This window comes from Capricornis sumatraensis, chromosome 15 (assembly GCF_032405125.1).
Source record: "Capricornis sumatraensis isolate serow.1 chromosome 15, serow.2, whole genome shotgun sequence".
NCBI lineage: Eukaryota > Metazoa > Chordata > Mammalia > Artiodactyla > Bovidae > Capricornis > Capricornis sumatraensis.
In genome coordinates, this window is record NC_091083.1 from 66,150,268 (window position 1) to 66,171,198 (window position 20,931).

Sequence of the window (20,931 nt, forward strand, 5' to 3'; positions counted from 1 at the left end):
TCTTTGAAATCAGCCTTGTAGAATCATTGCCCACAGTCCGTTACTTTTCTCCAGATTGCAGTGAAACACACACAACATAAAATTTACCATTTTAACCATTTTTAAGTATACAGTTCAGTAGCATTATGTCACTCACACTGTTGTTCAACAATCACCACCATCAACCTCCAGAACTATTTCACCTTCCCCAACTAAAACCAATAGGCATTAAACACTAACTCCCCATTTGCCTTCTCCTCGCAGCCCATTTTCAACCTAGTTCCTTGCCTGAAGGTGAGCACCACCATAAAAGTTTCAAAAATAACTGCAACAAAAGTACACCTCGGTCCCATACTCCTCACTTCCCTCAAGGGAACTCATTCTCACAAGGCCACAGCCTGTTCCTGAAACTCCACCTAAGAACTAGCACAAATGCAAAATCTCACCCAGGCCCAGGAAACAGGGAAAGAGGGAAATGTGTATACCTCCTGAAGGTTACTGGTCCGCAGGTAGCCACTCTTCTGTAAGATGGACCAGGCTATCTCTGTGTCATTCACATTCATTTGGCAGCCATAGGTCTCAAGGTAGACTGCAATGAGAGGGCAATTCCACAGGTAAGAAGACAAAAGGGGACCACACGTCTCAAAAGGTTGCCTCCCCAAATGCCCCAGAAACACCTGAGGCACCTGGTTAGTCGCTTAAGTCCCCTGGTGCCTCAATTCAGAGACACCATTAATTGCCAGATGGACCCCCAAATTATTAATAATGAAGCCTTTCAGAGCAAAAGAAATACTTCATTACACACACCAACTATAAGTCAGATCATTTAAAAATGGGGAAAATGTGCTCCTAAGACTCAGGAAATACAGTTCTACAGAATGAGGTTCTCCAGCCTCTAGAGATAACAGAGGTGGCTAGAGGGTCAATAAAGCCACAAAATAAAAATGAGGCAACTTCCTACAGTAACTCCAAACATCTTAAATGAAAGTAAGCATGGCTAACATGACATAAAATACATCTGCACCAAGTTTTAAGAACATCAATTTCACACCCAAGCAAACCCCTTCAAACTAAATCCCTCTATCAATCCCTATCCCACCAACACACTTTAATCCACAAACCCAAATAAATTCTAAATGGAGTTAAGAGCTGAAGGACAATCACATGAAAACCAATAGAAAATAGCAGTAATTTTTTTTAAAAATAAACAATCAGGAAATTTTCTAAACGTTCCTTGGCTCCCTTTCTTTGTCTAAAAAGAGAAAACACGAAACTTATGTCAGGGAGAGACAGAAGGGAATAACAAATTTTAAAGGACTACAAAAATCTGAGAAGTCATGAGGTATACAGGCTCCTTGATTTACCAATTCAATGCCTAGACATTTACTCTAGAAAAAAATTTTTGAAGAAGCAAAACTATCTCTATACACGTGAATATGTGTATCTGTGTGTGTATACATACAAAGGCACTTGTAACAGTGTTATTTATAACATAAAAATTTGTGAAACAACCTAATGTCCCAACAATTGGAAAACATCATGGTACAGCATGTGATTTTTTGCAACAATTTTTTAATTATGAAGACTGGCATGTGGAAGAATATTAAATGAAAATAGCATGTTACAAGTAATTTGCACCATATGAATGCGACCAAATCATTAAGAGTTATAAATAGAAGCTTTTTTTGAAACAGGGCAAAAGGGGAGAGGTCTGGTTGTCTTTTAATGTCTTTTCAAATTTTAACGCATTTTAACTGAGTGCATTATGTTTCTAAGAAAACCTCTGCCTAAGCTTAATGATTTTCTATAGCACCAATTGCGAAACCTGCCTTGTAACTTTGGATGATCTAAAACTCAGAACAGAGATTGCAGGGTTTCCAAAGGTAACCAAAGAGAGGACTCCCCAGGACTTCCACCCGCAAGTTGCGTGTATCAGAACTGTTACGTTTCTATATATTATTGTTGCTTGGTAGAGGTTGATGATTCCATAACTTAGCAGCCTTTCTACTCTGTTAACCCTCTACTGAGGGTTAACCTTCTACTGAGTTAACCCCGTTAACTCCAAAGCCAGGTCTATAAAAGATCTGTTAACAATCAGGCCATGAGCAATGAAAGGGAGTAAAGCAGGAAGTCCAAAGAGAAGTAAAGTTAAACCAACCTCTCCTCTGCCTTCCTAAAAGTTCATCCACCGTGAGATATGGGGGTGGGTCCTCCACTTCTGAAGAACACGGTTGCTCTGGAGGAACTGAAGCACTTCTTAAAAAATCCTGAAAAGTCGGTCCAGTGGCCAGCCTGGAGCTGAAATCCTTCCAAACTCCATCCTCCTGCTGCCTCTCTGGACTGGGACATGCAGAGCTGGGGACACTGCTGTGTGCCCTGCAGGTCCTGAGCAGCAGCCAGGACACAGAGGCCAAAGGCCCCCGCCTCAGACACCTCTGGGCTCGGAGAACACACTGTAAAGGATGCATGGCACTAAAGGAGCCCACAGTCTGCAAGAGAATGACAGACATCACCAAAATTTATTGAGCACTATACACAGGGCACTGCTCTAAGCATCTGAAATATATTAATACATTTAATCTTCATAAAAACCCAAGAATGTACTCTTAATAATACTGTCCCCTTAATAATATTTTAAAGATGGAAAAACTGAAGCAACTTGACAAATATCATAAAAAGTGCTAGAGATGAGATGCAAATCCAGGCAGTCTATTTTCAAAACAGAGGAGTGACAGAGATAAAATGAGAAGCCCTGACAAAATAACAAAGCAGCACCACGAGCCAGAAACAGTTCCAAGGACTCTGAGCGTATTAATTCTTTAAATCTTTACAGCAATCTTGAGTAACATAGGCAACAGACACTATTATTATCCCCATTCAGAGAGGAGGAAATAGACACAGAGAGGGTGAGGACTTACCTAAGCTCCCACAGCCAATAAGCAGCAGGGTGGGGATCCAAACAAAGGTCTGAATTAACATAAAGCTGAAGCTCCAGTATTTTGGTCATCTGATGCGAACAGACAACTCACTGGAAAAGTCTCTGATGCTGGAAAGGACCAAGGGAAGAAGGAGAAAAGGATGTCAGAGGAAGAGATGGCTGGATGGCAACACCAATCCAATGAACATGAACTTGGGCAAACTCCAGGAGATGGTGAGGGACAGGGAGGCCTGGCATAATGTAGTCCATGTGGTCACAAAGAGTCTGACACAAATGCCACTGAACAACAACAACAATTACCACAAAGACTGTGCGCCTAACCACCCTGATAACACTGCCTCCCCACACTGTGAAAACCACTTACTGAGGGCATCTTCCTCTGTCTTCCTTCAAAACGAAAGTATCTAACATGGGGGCACCATAGGCCTGATCAGTGACTCCTACCCTCCAAGAGTTTCACATTACTGCCTTCAAACTTCTCACCCAGACCCTCTCACACATGGCTGGGAGGCACAGAAGATGGCATAACTTTTACAGTGACCATTGTGCCACCTTCCATCAAAATCACAAACACACAAATCCTAGATAATTAATAAGGACCCACCGTATAGCACAGGTAACTCCACTCAATACTCTGTAATGATCTATATAGGAAAAGAATTTTTAAAAAAAGAGCATATATGTACATGTATAACTGATTCACTTTGCTCTATACCTGAAACTAACACAACATTGTAAATCAACTATATTCCAATAAAAATTAAGAACACACACACACAAACCTTTTGACCAAGCAGTTCCATTCCTAGGTATTTATCCTACAGATAGACCCTTGCATATACATAGGTTTATGCCTAAAGATACTTGATGCAGGAGCGTTTCTAACAGCAAAGAAATGGAAAAGATCTAAACGTCATCAACAGGGGACTGGTAAATAAGTCATACCACACCCATACAATGGAATAAGATGTTAGAAAGTGAGGTTGCATGACAAAAGCAGGGAAGCAAAGTGCTATACTAGATATAGTAGGCCATCCACAGATCTGTGTAGGAAAGCATGAAAATTCAGGTACATATTTGTAAATGCACACAGTATCTTGAGAAAGAGTGAGAAACAATGGCTGCCTCCCAGGAAAGAATCTAGGTGACTCAAAGCATTAATAAAAAAGGAAGAGACTTGCTGTCCACAACATAGTCTTAATGGACCCCACATCTCCAGCCTGACTACCTCACTCCACCCACGTCAGACATCTTTGTACTGATCTTCACTAGCTTCTAGACTTTTACACATGCTGGCTTCTCTGGATGGTACATCTTATCTCAACTGACTTAACCAACTCCTACACGACTTTTAGTTTACTTCCTCTTGGAAGCCTTTTCAGGCCACTACCGCCAAAGTCTAGAGGTCCTCCTCTGGGTTCCCAAAGACTTCTTCTAACTATCACAAGACTCATCACACCTTGCTGGTAATTGCTGCTTAGCCCTTATAAGCCGGGGGTCCCTGAAAGGAGGAAACAAATCTCATTCATTTCTACATCCTTAGTATCTCCCATTCTAGTAACATGGCAGGTGCTGTACATATAAAATGAGACAGACGGGGCTTGTTAATTCTCCAATCTGATCACCTAATGTACATGCTACCAGCACTTAGGAGCAATGCCAACCTACTTTCAAGTGACAGGGAACAGCAGACTTTCAGTGTGAGCTTTAAAGTCACCTGTTTCTGCCCCTTACTTGTGTGACCTTGGGCAAGTCAAATACCTATCTGAGTCACCAATTCCACCTCTGTTAAATAAGGAAAAGGTAATACCTACCTCTCAAAGAGCTGAGAATTAATGATATCAAAACCTAACTTTGCATACACTAAGTCTTCGATAACCTCACTTCTGCTGCCCACACCTCCTTTTTTGATGGATATTGTTGTTGTTGTTGTTGTTGTTCAGTGTTCAGACTCTTTGAGATACCATGGACTGCAGCAAGGCCACTTCCCTGATGGTTGGATATAGAACATTGTGATTAAGGTCTTAAGAGTCTGACCCAACTGCTTCACCAGGTAACTTCCGGCACCTGCAATCAAAGTTTTGGGACCTTCCATTTCCTCATATGTAAATGGGAATAATAGTGACCTATCACAGCATCTATCTCCATGTCTTTTGTGAGGATGAAATGTGGTAATACAAATAAAATGCTTACATAGCACAATGTAGGCGCCTCTGTGCGGCGCTACATTAATTTGTAGTTGACAAAAACGATGTCAACGATTTCGGTAGCCTCTTGTCAACATAAGTTAACAATAAAGCATCCCAAACCTTTTACTGGGTGATTACAACGTGACAGGCGGTGAGAGGCGCTTTCCACGGATTACCGTATTTGATTTTCACAGCAACTGTGAGGCAGGTTCTATCATCCGCACTTTTTCACAGGTGATAAAGCTAAGGTTCAAGGGGAAGAGAGGTGACTTGTTCAAGGTCACAAACGAATAGGCAGGGAAGCTAGGGTGAGAATACCCCAGAGTCTGACGCCAGGGCCCGCGCCATAACCACCGCCCCATTCTCCCCTTGGACACTGAGTATTCCCGGGGCACCGTGGCCCCTCTAGCTCCAGCCAAGGGCCACAGGCGAGGGCGCCGGCCACCTTAAACGCGCGCCGCTCACCTTCCGCAGCCCGACTACCCAGCTTCCAGCCGTGGATTGTCCGTCCTCTCGACCAGCAAGCTCCGGGCTCGTCCGTCTGCGGCTGCGCGCGGATACACGCGGATACACGCAACTTCCGTTCCGCCGCAAATTCGGTCCGGGGTGTTCCGTCCGGCAGAAGTGCGTCGTCTATAGCGTCCGGGGTGCGCCTAAGCTTCTGGCTTTGAAAATCCTCCTCTGCTGCCCTGAACCAAGTGGTAACCCCTAACCTGCATATGGCAACGGAGCGCTTGAAACATAACGAGCGCGCGTTAGCTATGTTCTAAGTGTAAAACACACACTGAATGTCGAAGAAAGAAGGCCAACTGTCTCATCGATAATTTTTATATTGATTCAGTTCAGTTCAGTCGCTCAGTCGTGTCCGACTCTTTGCAACCCCATGAATTGCGTGCTGAGATAATATTTAGGACCTATTGGGCTAAGTATATTATTTAAGTTAGTTTCAACTGTTTCTTTTTCCTTTTTTTTTTTCTTTTTTAACTATGGCTACTGAGAAATTTTTAATTATTTACGTGGCTCACTTTTTGTTTCTGTTGGACAGCGCTGCGCTATAACTACTTCACAATTCATGTTTCCAGCAGAGACCACCCCCTCTTGCCGCCCCTACTGGAGTCACAGACCCAGAGTTCCACTGTCTATGGGGCACCTCCCCTTTGGGTACCTATCGACCGCCTCTAACTTAATACAGAATTCGTCATTTCTGCACACACATCCTCACCCAAAACCTGTGTCTGCCCAGTCTTGCCCATCTCAGACCCAAGCATCCCCCCAGCTGCACTAAGAGAAACTCATTTTTGTTTCTTCCCCCTCAGTCTCTGCAGTCAGAAAGTTCTGTCAGCTCTAAGTCCAAAATGTCTCGAATCTGTCACTTTCTATCCTCCCTTTCTGCCCCTCCTGCAACTCTATCTCAGGCAACCATTATCTCATCAGAAACGGCTGCAATCGCCTAACTGGTCTCCTTGCTCCTGGCTTTAACCTAGTCTCCTACTGACTTATATCCCACACAGAGCCTAAGGGAATATATTCGTTTCTATCCTGAGGTCACAGGAATTCGCTGGCGGTCCAGTGATTAAGGCTCTGCCCTTTCACTGTAATGGGCTAGAGTTTGATCTGGATCCCTGGTAAGGAACTAAGATCCCAAAAGCTGCCCAGCCCTGCAGGAGAAAAAAAGGAAAATCAGATCACATCACTCTTCTGCTGAAAATTCCAGGTGGCTTGTCATTGCCTTTGCAATAAAATCCAAATTTCCTACTGTGTCCTAGGACCTGCATGATCTAGCTACTGCTTTCTTTTACTTCTCCAACCCATTTGTTTCTTTCTTTTCCTAGCATGATCTCTCTAGTTGAATACACTTCAACTACATAATTTTATTTTGCTTCTTCAATACCCCAAGCACCTATTTATCTCAGAGCCTTTGTATTAACTAGCTTCTTTCTGGGATGTTCCCTCAGACTATTTCAAGGCTGGTGCCTTCTCGTCCTTGATGTCTCAGCTTAAATACCAGCTCTCCAGAGAGACCCTTTCTGACCATCCCACTTAAAATGCTCCCATTATTATCACATCATTTTCTTTTTTTTAAATCACATCATTTTCTTCACAATACTTGTGACTATCCATAATGATAGCATTATTTGCTTACTTAGCATTGCCTAGTTTCTAGACGTTCAGCTCCTTGAGAGCAGGAACACAATCTGTCTTGTTCATTGCAATATCCCCAGGATCTAGCACAGAGTCTGACTCATTGTATGGCTTAATAAGTACACGTTGAATGAATAAATGACTGCTTTATGTATTAGTTTGAGTTCCCCGGAAGCAGACCTTGAAAAAAGGATTTGAGTGCATGCAGGTGATCTCAGAAAACACTAATAAAGTAGTCAGAAAATGAGACAGAGAAGGGGAGACATCCAATAAAGAATGTGTTACCAAGCCAGTTACCGAAGTGGGCATCTGAGTCTTAATTCTGTTGCAGAGATCTAGGAAACAGTAAAACACAGATCTCAGAATTATTTCACCCGAAGGGGTAGTTATATACTAGCAGCCATGGTGGAAGTATACTCCTATATATGTTAATGCGGAGGCTGTGGTTTGGGAGAAAGCCCTCTGACTATAAGATGCAGACAATGGCTCCAGCCACTCTGAATTACTAAGACTCTGGGGGCCCTGACAACCCCTGTTACAACTAATCTCTTTGATACCTAATTAGAAGTCTATGAGGCTATTATTGGTCCATTTTTAAGGTGAGAAAACTGAAAATACAAATAGGTAGTCATGTGCTGAAGCTCACACAACGAATATATGGCAGAACTGGAATCCACCCACAGGCCAGTCTGATTCAAAAGCCCTATTATCATTGACTGACTAGTTCAAAGTCAGACTGGCTGAGTTCATATTAAGGCTCCAATGCTTATGATAGCCATGGCCAAGTTAGTCATCCCTGCTGACTTTCACTTTCTTTGCATAGAAAGTGGCTGTTGTGTGGAAAATATGCTGCACTGAGGGAAGGAGAATGAGGAGACAAATAAGTGGATCATCTGGGAGCTGTGGCAGCTGTCCAGGGATTGTGGAGTCCTGGGCCAGTGTGGTGCCTGGGGGCAGTGAGGAAAAAACAAACCCGGATTTTGAAGTTTGAAGCATTCCATAATAAATTTCAGGGGCTTCCCAGGTGGCCTTAGTAAGAAAGAACCTACCTGCCAATGCAGGAGACGTAAGAGATGCAGGTTTGATCCCTGGGTTGGGAAGATCCCCAGGAGGAAGGTATGGCAACCCACTCCAGTATTCTAGCCTGGAGAATCCCAGGGACAGAGAAGCCTGGCAGGCTACAGTCCATAGGATCACAAAGAGTTTGAAACGACTGAAGTGACTACGCACGCATGCATGCATAACAGATTTCATACTGTCTCATACTGCCCTGGGAGTTGATGCTCATTCATCCTGGGGTCCAGAAGGAAAAACATAGAGTAGACCTCAGCCCAACCCACAGCCTGGACCGAAGCCCCCCATCCAAGCCCAGCTTCTAAGAGTCAAACTGCAGTCAACATGCAGCCCCAGAAGCATGAAAATAAATGCTTGTTTCTAGGGCAACAGAGATATTGGGGTTGTCTGATTTTTAGCATGCTCCTTCAGATGCACATCAGCTTCAGGTCTCCTCCTTAGAGAAACCTGCCCTCACCCTCAGAGCAGGTCAGGTCCCAGCTGGCCTCTCTGATATTTCCATGTGTCTACCCAATCAGAGTCACACATTTGATTGTGAGAGCTTCTGCTGAATTTCTTTCCCCTGCACATGGGGACCTGTCAGTCTTGCTCCCAGCAAAGCAGCTCCTGGCCCCAAGGATTAACACAGACTAGGTGCGCACTATATAGTTCTTGAATAAACAGTGGATTGACAGTGGGCAGATTGAGGTGGGCAAAACTGGAATATCTCTGCTTACCTGCATTTCCCCACGTTTCTAGGACCAGCTCTGGTTCTGGCTTGTTACATGAATTCATGTGGGCCTCAATTTCCTCATGTGGGTGCTCAGAACTCCTTAGTCTAATACAGTAGCTACTAACCACATATGGCTACTGAGCATGTGATATGCAGGTAGTGTGAGTGAGAAACTGAACTTAATTCCATTCTGATTAATTTTAAACACCAATACTCAATTCAGTTATTGGAAAACTTTAGTATATTTGGAAATAACTTGATTATGTAAATCTAATTTTTTAACTGTAAATTTTATGAAAATACCAATCAAAGGCTTCTAATGAAAATCTGACCTCTGAATAGAGATGTAGGTATAAAATACACAGATTTCAAAGGCTAACTATGAGAAAAAGAATGCAAAACGTTTCATTAATGAATTTGTACATTATGTACTGAAGTTCTAACAGTTTGCCTCTATTAGGTTAAATATAGCATATTATTAAAATTATCTTCATCTATTTTTTCCTTACTTTTTAAAAGGTGGCTACTGGAAAATTAGTAATTACATATGTGGCTTGCATTATATTTCTAGTGGATAGTGCAGGACCAGAAAGTCTCTAAGGTGAACAAGCGGTCAGAAGTCAGAAAGACATCGTTTGAATCCAAGCTCAGAATTTCATAACTGTGTGACTTTGGGCAAGTGTCTCTCCCCCTTTGAGCCTTGTTTTCTTACCTGTGAAATGGGGATTGTTGTGCTTACCACATAGGTATGTGGTGAGGACCCCATAAGGAAATGCATGCAGAGTGCTGAGCAGATAGCAAGCACTCTCTGAATGTACGCTACAATTACTGTTGTCATGGTGGTTTTCTGGACAATGCAAGCAAGTAAGGCTCATATGTAGCCAGCTGCCTGGTACAGCTTCCAAAGAAACATTCCAAGAAGCACACGCCAAGCATCCTCTCTTCTGCAGGAAACAGGCCAGAGGCTCTCAGTGATGGTTTTTAAATAGGTCCACAAATTCTTTGACATTCCTTTTTTCAAGAGGTAGAGCCTAATTCCTCTCCCCTTGAGAGTGGGCTGGGATTAGTGACTCACTTCTAATGAATAGAGCAAAAATGACAGTATGTGATGTCCAAGACTGGGTGATAAGAGGCACAGTGGATTCCTCTTGGTTCTCTCGTCTGTGTCACTCACTCTGGGGGAAGCCAGCCACATTGTCATAATGAGGTGACTATGGTGAGGAACGAGGGCTTCCTGCCAACAGCCATGAGTTAGAAATATTGAAAAGAAATCCTCTGACCCCAGTCTAGCCTTTAGATGAGTACAACTGACACCTTGATGATAACCTCATGAAAGATCCTGAGACAGAAACAATCCAGCTTGGCCCCTCTCAAAATTTCTAACTCACCAAACTTGGAAGATAATAAATGTTCATTGTTTCAAGCTGCTAAATTTGGGGGTCATTTGTTCTGCAATAGTAGATAACCAATAGACTCTTTTTTCACCCTATGGTTAAAGGTCTGTTCTTCTCTAAGGAAAGGGACTCCAGTCTTCGGTCTGATCCATCTTGGGACTACAAGGGCCACCACAGGACCCACAGGCCAAGGCACAAACCACAGACACTGGGCCAGGATGCCTATGTGCTCACAGGCTGTTTATTTATCCATGAGTAAGGAGGAGAGAGAGGCTGAAGAGAAGAACCTGGTGCCCCAAGGTGGTGGAGCTGAGGGGAGAAATGAATGAAAGGCTTCTCTGTCTCTCACCGTGGGCCCCAGGAAGCTCCAGCTTCAGGTGGGGCCTCTGGGGACAGTTTAGGGGCCTCTAGGAGAGCCAGCAGTTGTTAGCTGGGGTCAGGATCCCCATAGGGGCACATACTAGACTCGGAATGGCTTCTGTGTACACAAAATATCTCTCCACGAAAGGCACTGGTGGGGATGGGGGGAGCTGCAGGGACACTCCCCCATCACTGGTGGGATCCGCTGTGTCCTAAGCTGGGTCTCCGCCTTCTTGCTCTTCTCCTCTCCCTTCCCTCAGCCCAGCAGCAAGCAGGCAATCAGCGGAGGGCCAGGTCAGGCCATGTGGTGGACACTCCCTCTTCAGGGCTAATGCATCTGACCACCTCTAGGCTAAGAGCCCCAGACGGGTGACCTTGGCCGAGAGGAAGGAGTGGATGATGAACACCATGGTTTTGGGGCACGAATGCAGGTCCAGCTGCTACGGGGTGAACAGAGAGAAGGGTCAGGAGCCCACCCAGCCTGGCCTCCAGGAGAGCATCACCCCTCGACCCCCTCCACTCACAATCTCGCCTTCAGCGCCCCCGAAGTCCAGGAATAGGAGACTGGCACCATCGTCTGAGGACATCTGCAGCTTCTCAAAGGGCTGATGCAGCAGCACGGCTCGGGCTGCACCTGGCTCTGCCGCCCACAGTGTGAAGCCGTTGTCAATATGCACGGAGAGGCTGCAGGCACGACCGTTCCACGTGCAGGCTGTGGGGAGGGCGTGGGCACGGGCGCAGCGACACCTCAGAGACTGCAAGCCCTCCCTCCAGTCCCCACTGGCAGCCCCAAAAGTGGGGCTTGAATGCCACCGGGGGTGGGAAGCTCACTGTCTGTCATGCCATTTGTACATCCACCCTGTAGAGAGTCCCCCACACTCTAAAACACAGAAGGATGAGTGGGCAGAAAACCTATACCCCACTTCCAGACCCACAGCCAGCAGCCCCAAAGGAGGACAGGGGAATCTTCAACTCCGCCTTGGACAGGAGGCCCCCTCCCTGTGAAGGTAGGCCCACCAAGCCTGGCCTTTGGAGACTTTAGATGCCTACAGACTTCTTGCCCAGTTAAATGGGAATTTCAGATAAGCAATGGGTAATTTGGATCTCCTTCAATTAAACAATTATTTGCTATTTACCTGAAATTCAAATCCAAGTGAGTGTCATGTACTTTTTCTGGCAACCCTGCCCCAAGTGCCACCTCTCATATCCTCACCAGCGGAGTCACAAAGCCAGGACAAGAAAACCCCTGGGAAACAAGTCTCACTACCTTCCAGGACACCTGCACATCCAAAACAGAGGGCCCTCGGAGACCCCAAATCCCACTCTTGATCCCCCTCCTGAAGCATCCTAAAGAAGGAAACTTGAATGCCCCTGGGGACAAGCGGCTCATTACCAGAAAGGCACTCCCAGATCCACCCAGCCCACCTGTCGACACCTCCTGCACACCCTCAGCGGCCCGGTGACAGCCATCCACCAGCTGGCGGGTCCAGGCAGCCAGCTCCTGCGGTGACTCCACGCTGAACAGGTGAGTGTCCACACCGTGGCGCGTGCCCGTGCGCAGGGCAAAAGAGAGCTCTGCATCGTAGGGCACCGAGCCCTTGGAGGGGCCTGAGTGCACCAGCCTGGGGGCAGGGGGCAGAGGGCTAAGCATGAGGCCCCAGGCAGCGGGGAAGTAGTTCTGGGCCAAGGGAGCAGTGACCTGGGAAGGGGCCCTGCGACTCCTTTTCCACCCAGTGTGGGGACAGGACCTCCAGACGGTCACTGATGGAGTCACAGGAGACCATCTCCTGCCACCCTCCTCCTGGGCCCCTCAGCTCCAGCCACTCTAGCGTCTTCAATCACGCCAAGCACACTCCTGCCTCAGCCCCTCTGCTGCTCCCTCTGCCCAGCAAACTTTTCCCTGATTATCTGCATTGCTTTCTCCCTTATCTCCTTCAGACCTTTGCTCAAACGCCAGCTCCTCTGAGAAGCCTTCCTTGACTTCTCTGCCTAAAATGACACCTCAGGACTTCCCTGGTGGTCCAGTGGTTAAGACTCTGCGCTTCCACCTCAGGGGGCCCAGGTTTGATCCCTGGTTAGGGAACTAAGATCTCACATGCCACACAGACAAAAAATAAAACAGCACTCTCCCCTATCACTCACTAGCCACACTTTTCCTTATGGTACCCGAAATTATACTTACTCTTTACTGTTACAGTTGGCTTTTGATTGCCTTTTTCTCTAGAATATCATCTGGGGCACAAATGTTTGTCTACCTTGTTCACCGCTATAGTCCCAGAAACTAAAACAATGCCTGGCACAAAGTAGGTGCTTGGTAAACATTTGTGGCCTGAATTAATGAATCACTTGATTAGGTAGAACGTTCATGACCTGCTCATCCCTAGTAGGCAGCAGGCTCCTGACACGTGTGCTGGAATGCAGCCTGGAGTGAGGAGGCATGAGCAACAAGGGCCCACACCTCACAGCCTGACTCCCACTTGCTGTGTAACCTTGGGCAGTTCACTGGCCCTCTCTAGGCAGCAGACCCCAGAGTTCTATACCTTCGCCCTCTTTGGTCCTCACTCCACAAGCTTTCTCTTGTAGCTTCAGTTCCCCCTTGGAGCTGTTTCTGATGCCCAGTCTCCTACTTGGCAGCCCTAAGCAACAGACTCACAAGTTCCCCAGTTTCCTACCCAAGCTCCCTACCTACCCGCCCCCCACCGACACTTTGGACTCAACATCTTGATCCAACCCCCTCCCTTTGCACTCCCACCCTCACTCCTACTGCCCACCCAGACACCAGCTCTAAAACTCCCGTTCATCCATTCATCAGGACACCTCCCTCACCCTCCCCATCTGGCAAGTACGAAGCCTGGTTAATTTTCCCAGCATGTGTTTCCAATGCAAATGCGGCCTTTCTTCTCCATCTGCTGCCTCTACCCACCTCCACTGTCTCTCCAGCGTAACTGCTCCCATCCCCCTCCTCCAGTATATTTTCTGCACGGCAGCCACACAGATCCTTTTTAGAACAGGACCCGATGAGACACCTCACTCTCAGGTTAAAACTCTTCTCACTCTGTCTGCCACAGCTCTTAAGATAAAGCTAACAGTCCTTATCCACGCAACAGAAGCTCTGCAAGATCAGGGCCTGCCAACTCCCTGCCTTCTTTCTCTCCACTTCCCAGACAGAGTCTACACCCTGGTTACAGCACACTCAGTGAGCTCTGTGAAGCTGCGAGAGCTCTTCATGCTTCTGTCCCTCTGACTATATTGCTCCCTCTGTGTAAGATGCTTCTCCACCCTTCCTTAAATAGCAAATTTCTACCCATCTGCCAAAGTCCAGCTCATATGTCATCTTCTACCTGAAGCCTTGCCCCACCCCCACCTGCAGGCCAGGTAGAGTTAAGCGGTTCCTACACTCTGCATTGTAAAGGCTGTTCCCAGGCCAGTCTCCGCACCAGGCTGGGTCCTCCCTGAGGACAGAGACCTCTGGGGACTGTCTTTCATCTGAACCAGGCAGCACCAGGTTGGACAGAGCAGGTGTCAATGAGTGAGTGACTGATAGGACCTCATATCCTTCTGTTCTGAGGCCCCATTTTATAGATGAGGAAACCAAGGCCCAGACTGGGCAGGGACTCGCTTCAGGCCACCTGGGGAATAACTCAGCGTAGAATGGGGCTGGAGTCCCCAGCTTCTGAGGTCCATCTAGAGCATCACCCCCACAAGCTCTGGGTGGGACACACAGGCCTGCCCTACCCGCAAATACCTGGTGGTGATAAGGGGGGCAGTACGCGCCGGCCGGCTCAAGGCCTCACGGGTCTGGGGGAGACAGCTGTAGAGGAGCAGCTCCTTTTCGGTCAGCAGGGCCAAGGTGGGTGCCGTGCCCCCGCTGGGCAGCTGCAGGAGGCAAGGCACCAGTGAGGGGGGACTGGGAGGGGAGAAGAGAGGTGAGAGGGCCAGGGAGGGGTGAGGCAGTGAGGGGAGATGGGATTGGGGTCGCCTCTGGGAGAGGGGAAGAGGGGAGGAGGGGTCCCCGGGGCCCCGGCAGGCACCTGCTCAGTCAGCCAGCCGATCCGCTTGATGTCCTGACTCCCGGCTGTGCTGGTGGCTGACAGCAGCGCCTGCAGCTCATCCTTGACCCGGAGCGTCAGAGTGTTGACCTGGGCTTGGATGGCAGCCGCCCAGGACTTGGCACTAGCCTCATCCTTGGCCCTCAGGAAGAGGGTGTCCCGGCCATCAGCCGAGCAGATCTCCAGATACCTGCAGGCACAAGTGAGGTAGAGGGGAGTCCCGCTGGACAGGTGCCCAACGCTAAAACTTGAGCCAAGGAACCCCCATCTACCACAAAACCAGAGGAAACCACAGGGGATGTCCATGAAAGAATCAGGAGCAACTCCCGCTCCTGGGCTCTGGCCACAGTTGTTGGGCCTCATGGGGTTTATCTATCTTATCTTATCTTATCTTGGGATAAGAGACTATATCTCTCTCTCCAACACACATACAGGCATATACACACAAATACACACACTCAAAAGTGTAGTAGTAGTAATAGTGTTAGTCACTGGGTCATGTCTGACTCTTTGAGACCCCATGGACTGTAGCCAGCCAGGCTCCTCTGTCCATGGAATTTTCCAGGCAAGAATACTGGAGTGGGTTGCCATTTCCTACTCCAGGGGATCCTCCCGACCCAGAGATGGAACCTGTGTCTCCTGCATCGGCAGGTCAATTCTTTACCACTGAGCCACCAGGGAAGCGCCACTACAAGGCACACTGTATGGTTAAAAAAGAAAAAAAGCCAGGGTATGGTGAAGGGAAAGCGTGGGGAGACAAAAAGCCACACAGGCAAGTGTAAGGGGAAGGTCTCAAGGAGGTCCAAGAGGAGTCAGTGGCAGGGAAAGGACCTTCGAAAGTTCTGTGGGGCTTTAAAGATTCACTCCCTTTGGAATTTCTGTAACCAGAGCAGTGGGGCAGAAACTGGAGAATGGCTTGCACATATCCATTCCAATGCCGTCACCTCTGCCTTCCTCCACTACAGATCTCCCCTGCAGCTAGCACTGGCCATCAATCCAATTCTGACTGATGAAATAGAAAGCGAAGTCCCTTCCCAACTGAAGTGTTCCTAGCTGGGCCGTTAGTTTCCAAAGATGGCCTCCACCAAACTCATCTCTCCCTATAATCACTCCCTCACCGAGAGGTGAAGTTTATTTCTCCTCTCCTTGACCTTCCGACTTGGTTTGACAAACAAAATGTGGCAGAAGTGCCATTTTGGCATTCCTAAGCGATCACAAAATCCAGCTACCCCAAGGTCACCTATGCTGAGAGGGAAAACAAGCTAGCCACGTGGGAACGCCCTACAAAAAGAGGAATGCTTAGCCAGCCGCCAGCTGTTCCAACCACCCCTGCTGAGGAAGCAGGCACATAGGTGAACCAGCTATCTTGGATTTGTAGCCCCTGCAGATGGCACAAGGAACAGAAGAACTGCCTGGCTAAGCCAGCCCAGATTACAGAACTGTGAAAAATATTAAACTGCTATCTTCTAAGCCACTAAATTTTAGGATGGCTGTTTATGCAGCAATAGAACAAAATACCAGGGGAACAATTCCTTTGTCTTTTGCCTTCTCCCTGTCTAGAATATGGACACATGCATAGAGGTGCAGGCACCAAGCTATTTCCAAGAAGAAGAAAATCCATACTAAAAAATGGCAGGAGGGGAATTACCTGCCAGACCAGCCATTAGGACTCCATGCTTTCACTGCCAGGAGCCTAGGTTCAATGCCTTGTCTGGGAACTAGGATACCATAAACTTCATGGTGCAGCCAAGAAAAATTTTTTTAATAAAAATGGTAAAAGACGGGAGAAGAAGAAGCTGGAAGCCTGATGCCTTGAGGGTATTCTTGACCATCAGTAGCAGCATAAATAGCTGACTGCTGGGTTTCTCTTTTACGTATGTCTGTATTTATTTTTGGCTGTACTGGGTCTTCATTACTTCGCACTGGTTTTCTCTCTATTGCAGCAAGCAGGCGCTGCTCTTCATTGTGGTGCTCAGGTCTCTCATGGCAGGGCTCCTTGTTGTGCAGCACAGGCTCTAGGTACACGGGCTTCAGTAGCTGCAGCACCTGGACCCACTAGCTGCAGTACACGGGCTTAGTTGCTCCACAGCATGTAGAATTCTCCCGGACCAGGGATGGAACCCAGGTCCCCATGTCTCCTGCTTTGGCAGACGTATTCTTATCCACGGTGCCACCAGGGAAGTCTTGGACTTCTTTTTAAACGTGTGGAAAATTAACTCCTCATTTATTAAGCCATTGCTTGTTGGGGTTTCTGATGCTTGCACACCAACGTAATCTTAACACTAAGTAAAAGTGTTGTTCATTATGCTTTGGGTACCGAATGGTGTTCCTTTGACTGGGATATTGTGCTGATATGGAACCGCAGTTATATTCAAGTTACACATGTGTGCACAGGTCAAGCACATGTACATACATGCGTATACACATATGGATATTAACACAAAAACATACAAACACATATGCATAGATCTACACCCCTGCCTGTGCAAATGCTCACATATACACACAAACACTTGCATTTACATGCCATCCACACATACACACACATAGAAATACAAATACACACATGCTTCAGGTGATGTCTGGGATCAGGCTGGGAACCATAACTAACCTAAAGTTCTATGAGTCACAGGAAGGATTGATACCACCTCACCCTCACCCAACACAAAAGGTCCCTAAGTGGAGCACCTGTAAGTAACCTGTGAATCACTAGTTCTTGCCTCATGGGCGAGGCTGGGGCTAGGGCATCAAGTAGGGATGGGAGGTCTGAATGCTGGACATTAATCAGACCTCCCTGGCCAATTTGGGCATTGACTGGGCATTAAACCTCAGCTGTAATTAGCACCCAGAGCACAGGCCTTTTACCCCTGCCCCAATACTGCACATTTGATCAACTGGACTGCATTCACCACTGCCATCACTCAAGTAGCTTCTGAAGCTGAGAGGGCTACCTGGAATGAGGCAAGCTCCATTCTCTTCCTGGCTGTGTGATCTTGGGCAGGTTACTTCCTCCCTCTGTCCTCATCTACACTAGCGGGGTGAAACAATAGGACTCTGCTCACAGGGCTGCTGTGAGAGTTAAATTCAATTGTGCATGATAAGTACTCAATGATGCTGGCTAGTATCAATCTTATCATCAATGTCAAGGGCTGCTCAGATGTGAGGGATGGTAACCTTCCATGGCCCTGAGTGAAAGTTACCAGGTATCTTGGAACCTCGGCAGAGTTGGAAGAGACTTGAGGGGATCACTGAGTCTGATATCCTTCTTTCATAAGGGAGAATCTCAAGGTTAGTGAGGAAAAGGGCCCAGTTCAAGGAGAACCAAGACTGGAATCCAGGACTCCTCTGCAGACCAAGTTCCTCCTGAAATGTGAACTACCCAGAGGAAGAAGAGAGAAGAAAAGCACACCATCATCCCCATAACTTCACTCTTGTCTCCATTCAACAAGCATTGCTTAAGCACCTACTGCGTTTGGGCATTGTGCTTGTCACTTGCAACACAAGGGATCTTTCCTTTGGCCCCACCACCTAACATGAGGGCACGTCTGTCTGAGCCGCCCCCTATGCTAGGCTTACCTGGTCTCTGGGTCTGTAGGGGTGCACCTCCTTGAGACATATGCCATCTTCAAGGACATGTGTTTGGCATCACGGAGGTCCCGGGGTGGGGGGCCAGGGGAGGAAGGCTGCCGCTGAAGGGGTGAGGCAGGAGGCGAGTCCCAGCCAACCGAGGTCCCGCTGGCAGAGTTCTTGAAATATGGTGAGACCTCTTTCATGTACTTGACTGGTTAGGGGAGAGGTCAGCAGTTACCACCATGACGTGGGCTCCCATGTACCACATGTAACAACTGTCACTAATTCATTAAATTTTAATGTATGTCCACTCCCCTTCCCTGGTGGCTCAGATGATTAAAGAATCTGCCTGCAATGCAAGAGACCTAGGTTGGATCCTTGGGTCAGGAAGATCCTCTGGAGAAGAGAATGGCTATCAACTCCAGTATTCTCTTTTCTTTTGTCTTTTTTTTCAACTCCAATATTCTTGCCTGGAGAATTCCGTGGACAGAGGAGTCTGACGGGCTACAGTCCATGGGGTCACAAAGGGTCGGATACAACTAACCAACTAACACACACACTTTGACATCACTATCCTCCTCTAGGCTAACGTCTCTGACAGGGCTACATGGTAGAAAATCCTGGATGCAGGCCAACATTCATCCTTTCACCTTTCTTATTCATAGACCCATGGCCACCTGGTGGACTACATTTCACAGCCTTCTTTGCAGCTAGGTATGGCCACATGACTAAGTTCTAACCCCATATGTCTAAGTGTTTAGAGTTTCAAAATGACTACTTAAAGAGAATGGGCAACAACTACAAGGCAGTGAGCAAGCACCAAGACAGGAGTCAGGAGACAGAACTGCTCCCCCACTGTCCCCTTGTTTGCCTCTCTCTCTTCAGTCTTCTCATCTGCGAAAAGGAGGGGCTGCATGAGATAGTCCTGTGGTAGAGGCTGCCAATTTTCCTCCAAAGTAGTGATAACCTTCCAACTTAAGACTTTAATTTCCAGGTTCCCTTGCAGCTATAAGTGCCCATGTGACCAAGTCTGGCCAATAGGATGAGAACAAAAGAGATGTGTTAGGCTACCAAGTCCTGCCCATTAAAAAGGGGGGCACACCCTTCCTTTCCCTGCCTTTTCCCCTCACAGGGTTGAGCTAGCTGAAACACAGACCGGTGGAGCACCATCTTGACCAGGAGAATATGTGCCATACTCCAAAAGGCTGACCAATAAAACAGAAGTAAGTGGATGCTCAGACTTTGGAGATGCCACGTCAAAATAGAACTTGAACTTCTATTATATTTGTGCCTGAACTTAGTCCTTCAGCCTGACTCTGCAAACCCATGGACTGTAGCCCACCAGGCTCCTCTGTCCATGGTATTTCCCAGGCAAGAATCCTGGAGTGGGTTGCTATTTCCTTCTCCAGGAAATCCTTCCAACTCAGGGACCCAACCTACGTCTCCAGCACTGGCAGGTGGATTCCTTACCCCTGAGCCACCTGGTAAGTCCATGGTAGCCATTACCAATCAATTAAAGTTGATTGATAATAAAATATTTTGGTCCCTCTTACTCTATCAATTAGGTGGGTTTGGCTACAAATAATAGAATACATGATATTAGTGCCTTAAGCAAGAAAGATATTTATGATTTCATGTGACAAGAAGTCTAGAGGAAAGCAATATCAGGGTTGGTTCAGTGACTCAATGACATTGGATTCTGGATGGGCATCCCTACCATTCTCCCAGCCTTCCTCTCATGATCACAGGATGGCTGCAACACAGTCCAGCCGACGATCCTTTACATGACCAAATCAGGAAGGAAGGAGATAGGCAGCAAAAGCACTGTAAACTCATACCTCCCTCTTATCAGAGAGGTAAATACTTCCATGAAACCTTGTATTTCATTGGCCCAACTGGACTGGCATGCCAACTTCTAGCACAATCATTAGTAAGAGGAAGTAGTCATGATTGATTTAGACCAATCACAAGTCAGCCTCTGGGGCTGACTGAACATTAAAGTGAAAGTCACTCAGTCATGTCCAACACTTTGCAACCCCATGGACTGTAGCCTGCCAGGCTCCTCTGTGCACAGAATTCTCCAGGCCAGAATACGGGAGTGGGTAGCCGTTCCCTTCTTCAGGGGATCTTCACAAGCCAGGGATCAAACCCATATCTCCCACACTGCAGACAGATTCTTTACTGTCTGAGTCACCAGAGAAGCCCTCAGTTCAGTTCAGTTCAGTTCAGTCACTCAATCATGTCTGACTCTTTGAGACCCCATGAATTGCAGCACGCCAGGCCTCCCTGTCGATCACCAACTCCTGGAGTTCACTCAGACTCATGTCCATCGAGTCAGAGATGCTATCCAGCCATCTCATCCTCTGTCGTCCCCTTCTCCTCCTGCCCCCAATCCCTCCCAGCATCAGAGTCTTTTCCAATGAGTCATCTCTTCTCATGAGGTGGCCAAAGTACTGGAGTTTCAGCTTCAGCATCATTCCCTCCAAAGAAATCTCAGGGCTGATCTCCTTCAGAATGGACTGGT

The 20,931-nt window shown here is 47.2% G+C and overlaps 2 protein-coding genes and 1 non-coding gene across 5 annotated transcripts in view; 1 reads left to right on the plus strand and 2 right to left on the minus strand.

Moving 5' to 3' along the window:
* CDK5RAP1 (CDK5 regulatory subunit associated protein 1) overlaps nt 1–5,623 on the minus strand; it is a 36,833-nt gene extending 31,210 nt beyond the window's left edge. For both annotated transcript variants that reach the window (XM_068987099.1, XM_068987100.1), the window contains exons 1-4: nt 5,572–5,623; nt 2,898–3,025; nt 2,138–2,468; nt 465–568 (exon numbers count right to left, since the gene is read on the minus strand). In XM_068987099.1, coding sequence (XP_068843200.1) covers nt 465–568; nt 2,138–2,447 — 414 coding nt within the window. In that variant the 5' untranslated portion in view covers nt 2,448–2,468; nt 2,898–3,025; nt 5,572–5,623. The remainder of the gene's footprint in view (nt 1–464; nt 569–2,137; nt 2,469–2,897; nt 3,026–5,571) is intronic.
* Nucleotides 5,624–10,718: 5,095 nt separating this feature from the next.
* SNTA1 (syntrophin alpha 1) overlaps nt 10,719–20,931 on the minus strand; it is a 29,567-nt gene continuing 19,354 nt past the window's right edge. The window contains exons 3-8 of one of the 2 annotated variants that reach the window (XM_068987657.1): nt 18,414–18,618; nt 14,820–15,027; nt 14,534–14,664; nt 12,214–12,410; nt 11,313–11,500; nt 10,719–11,225 (exon numbers count right to left, since the gene is read on the minus strand). In XM_068987657.1, coding sequence (XP_068843758.1) covers nt 11,136–11,225; nt 11,313–11,500; nt 12,214–12,410; nt 14,534–14,664; nt 14,820–15,027; nt 18,414–18,618 — 1,019 coding nt within the window. In that variant the 3' untranslated portion in view covers nt 10,719–11,135. Of the gene's footprint in view, nt 11,229–11,312; nt 11,501–12,213; nt 12,411–14,533; nt 14,665–14,819; nt 15,028–18,413; nt 18,619–20,931 lie in introns of both variants that reach the window. The other variant, XM_068987656.1, reaches the window with a different exon arrangement.
* TRNAG-UCC (transfer RNA glycine (anticodon UCC)) lies at nt 12,799–12,871 on the plus strand. Its single transcript has one exon. It is a non-coding gene; the product is annotated as a tRNA-Gly (tRNA).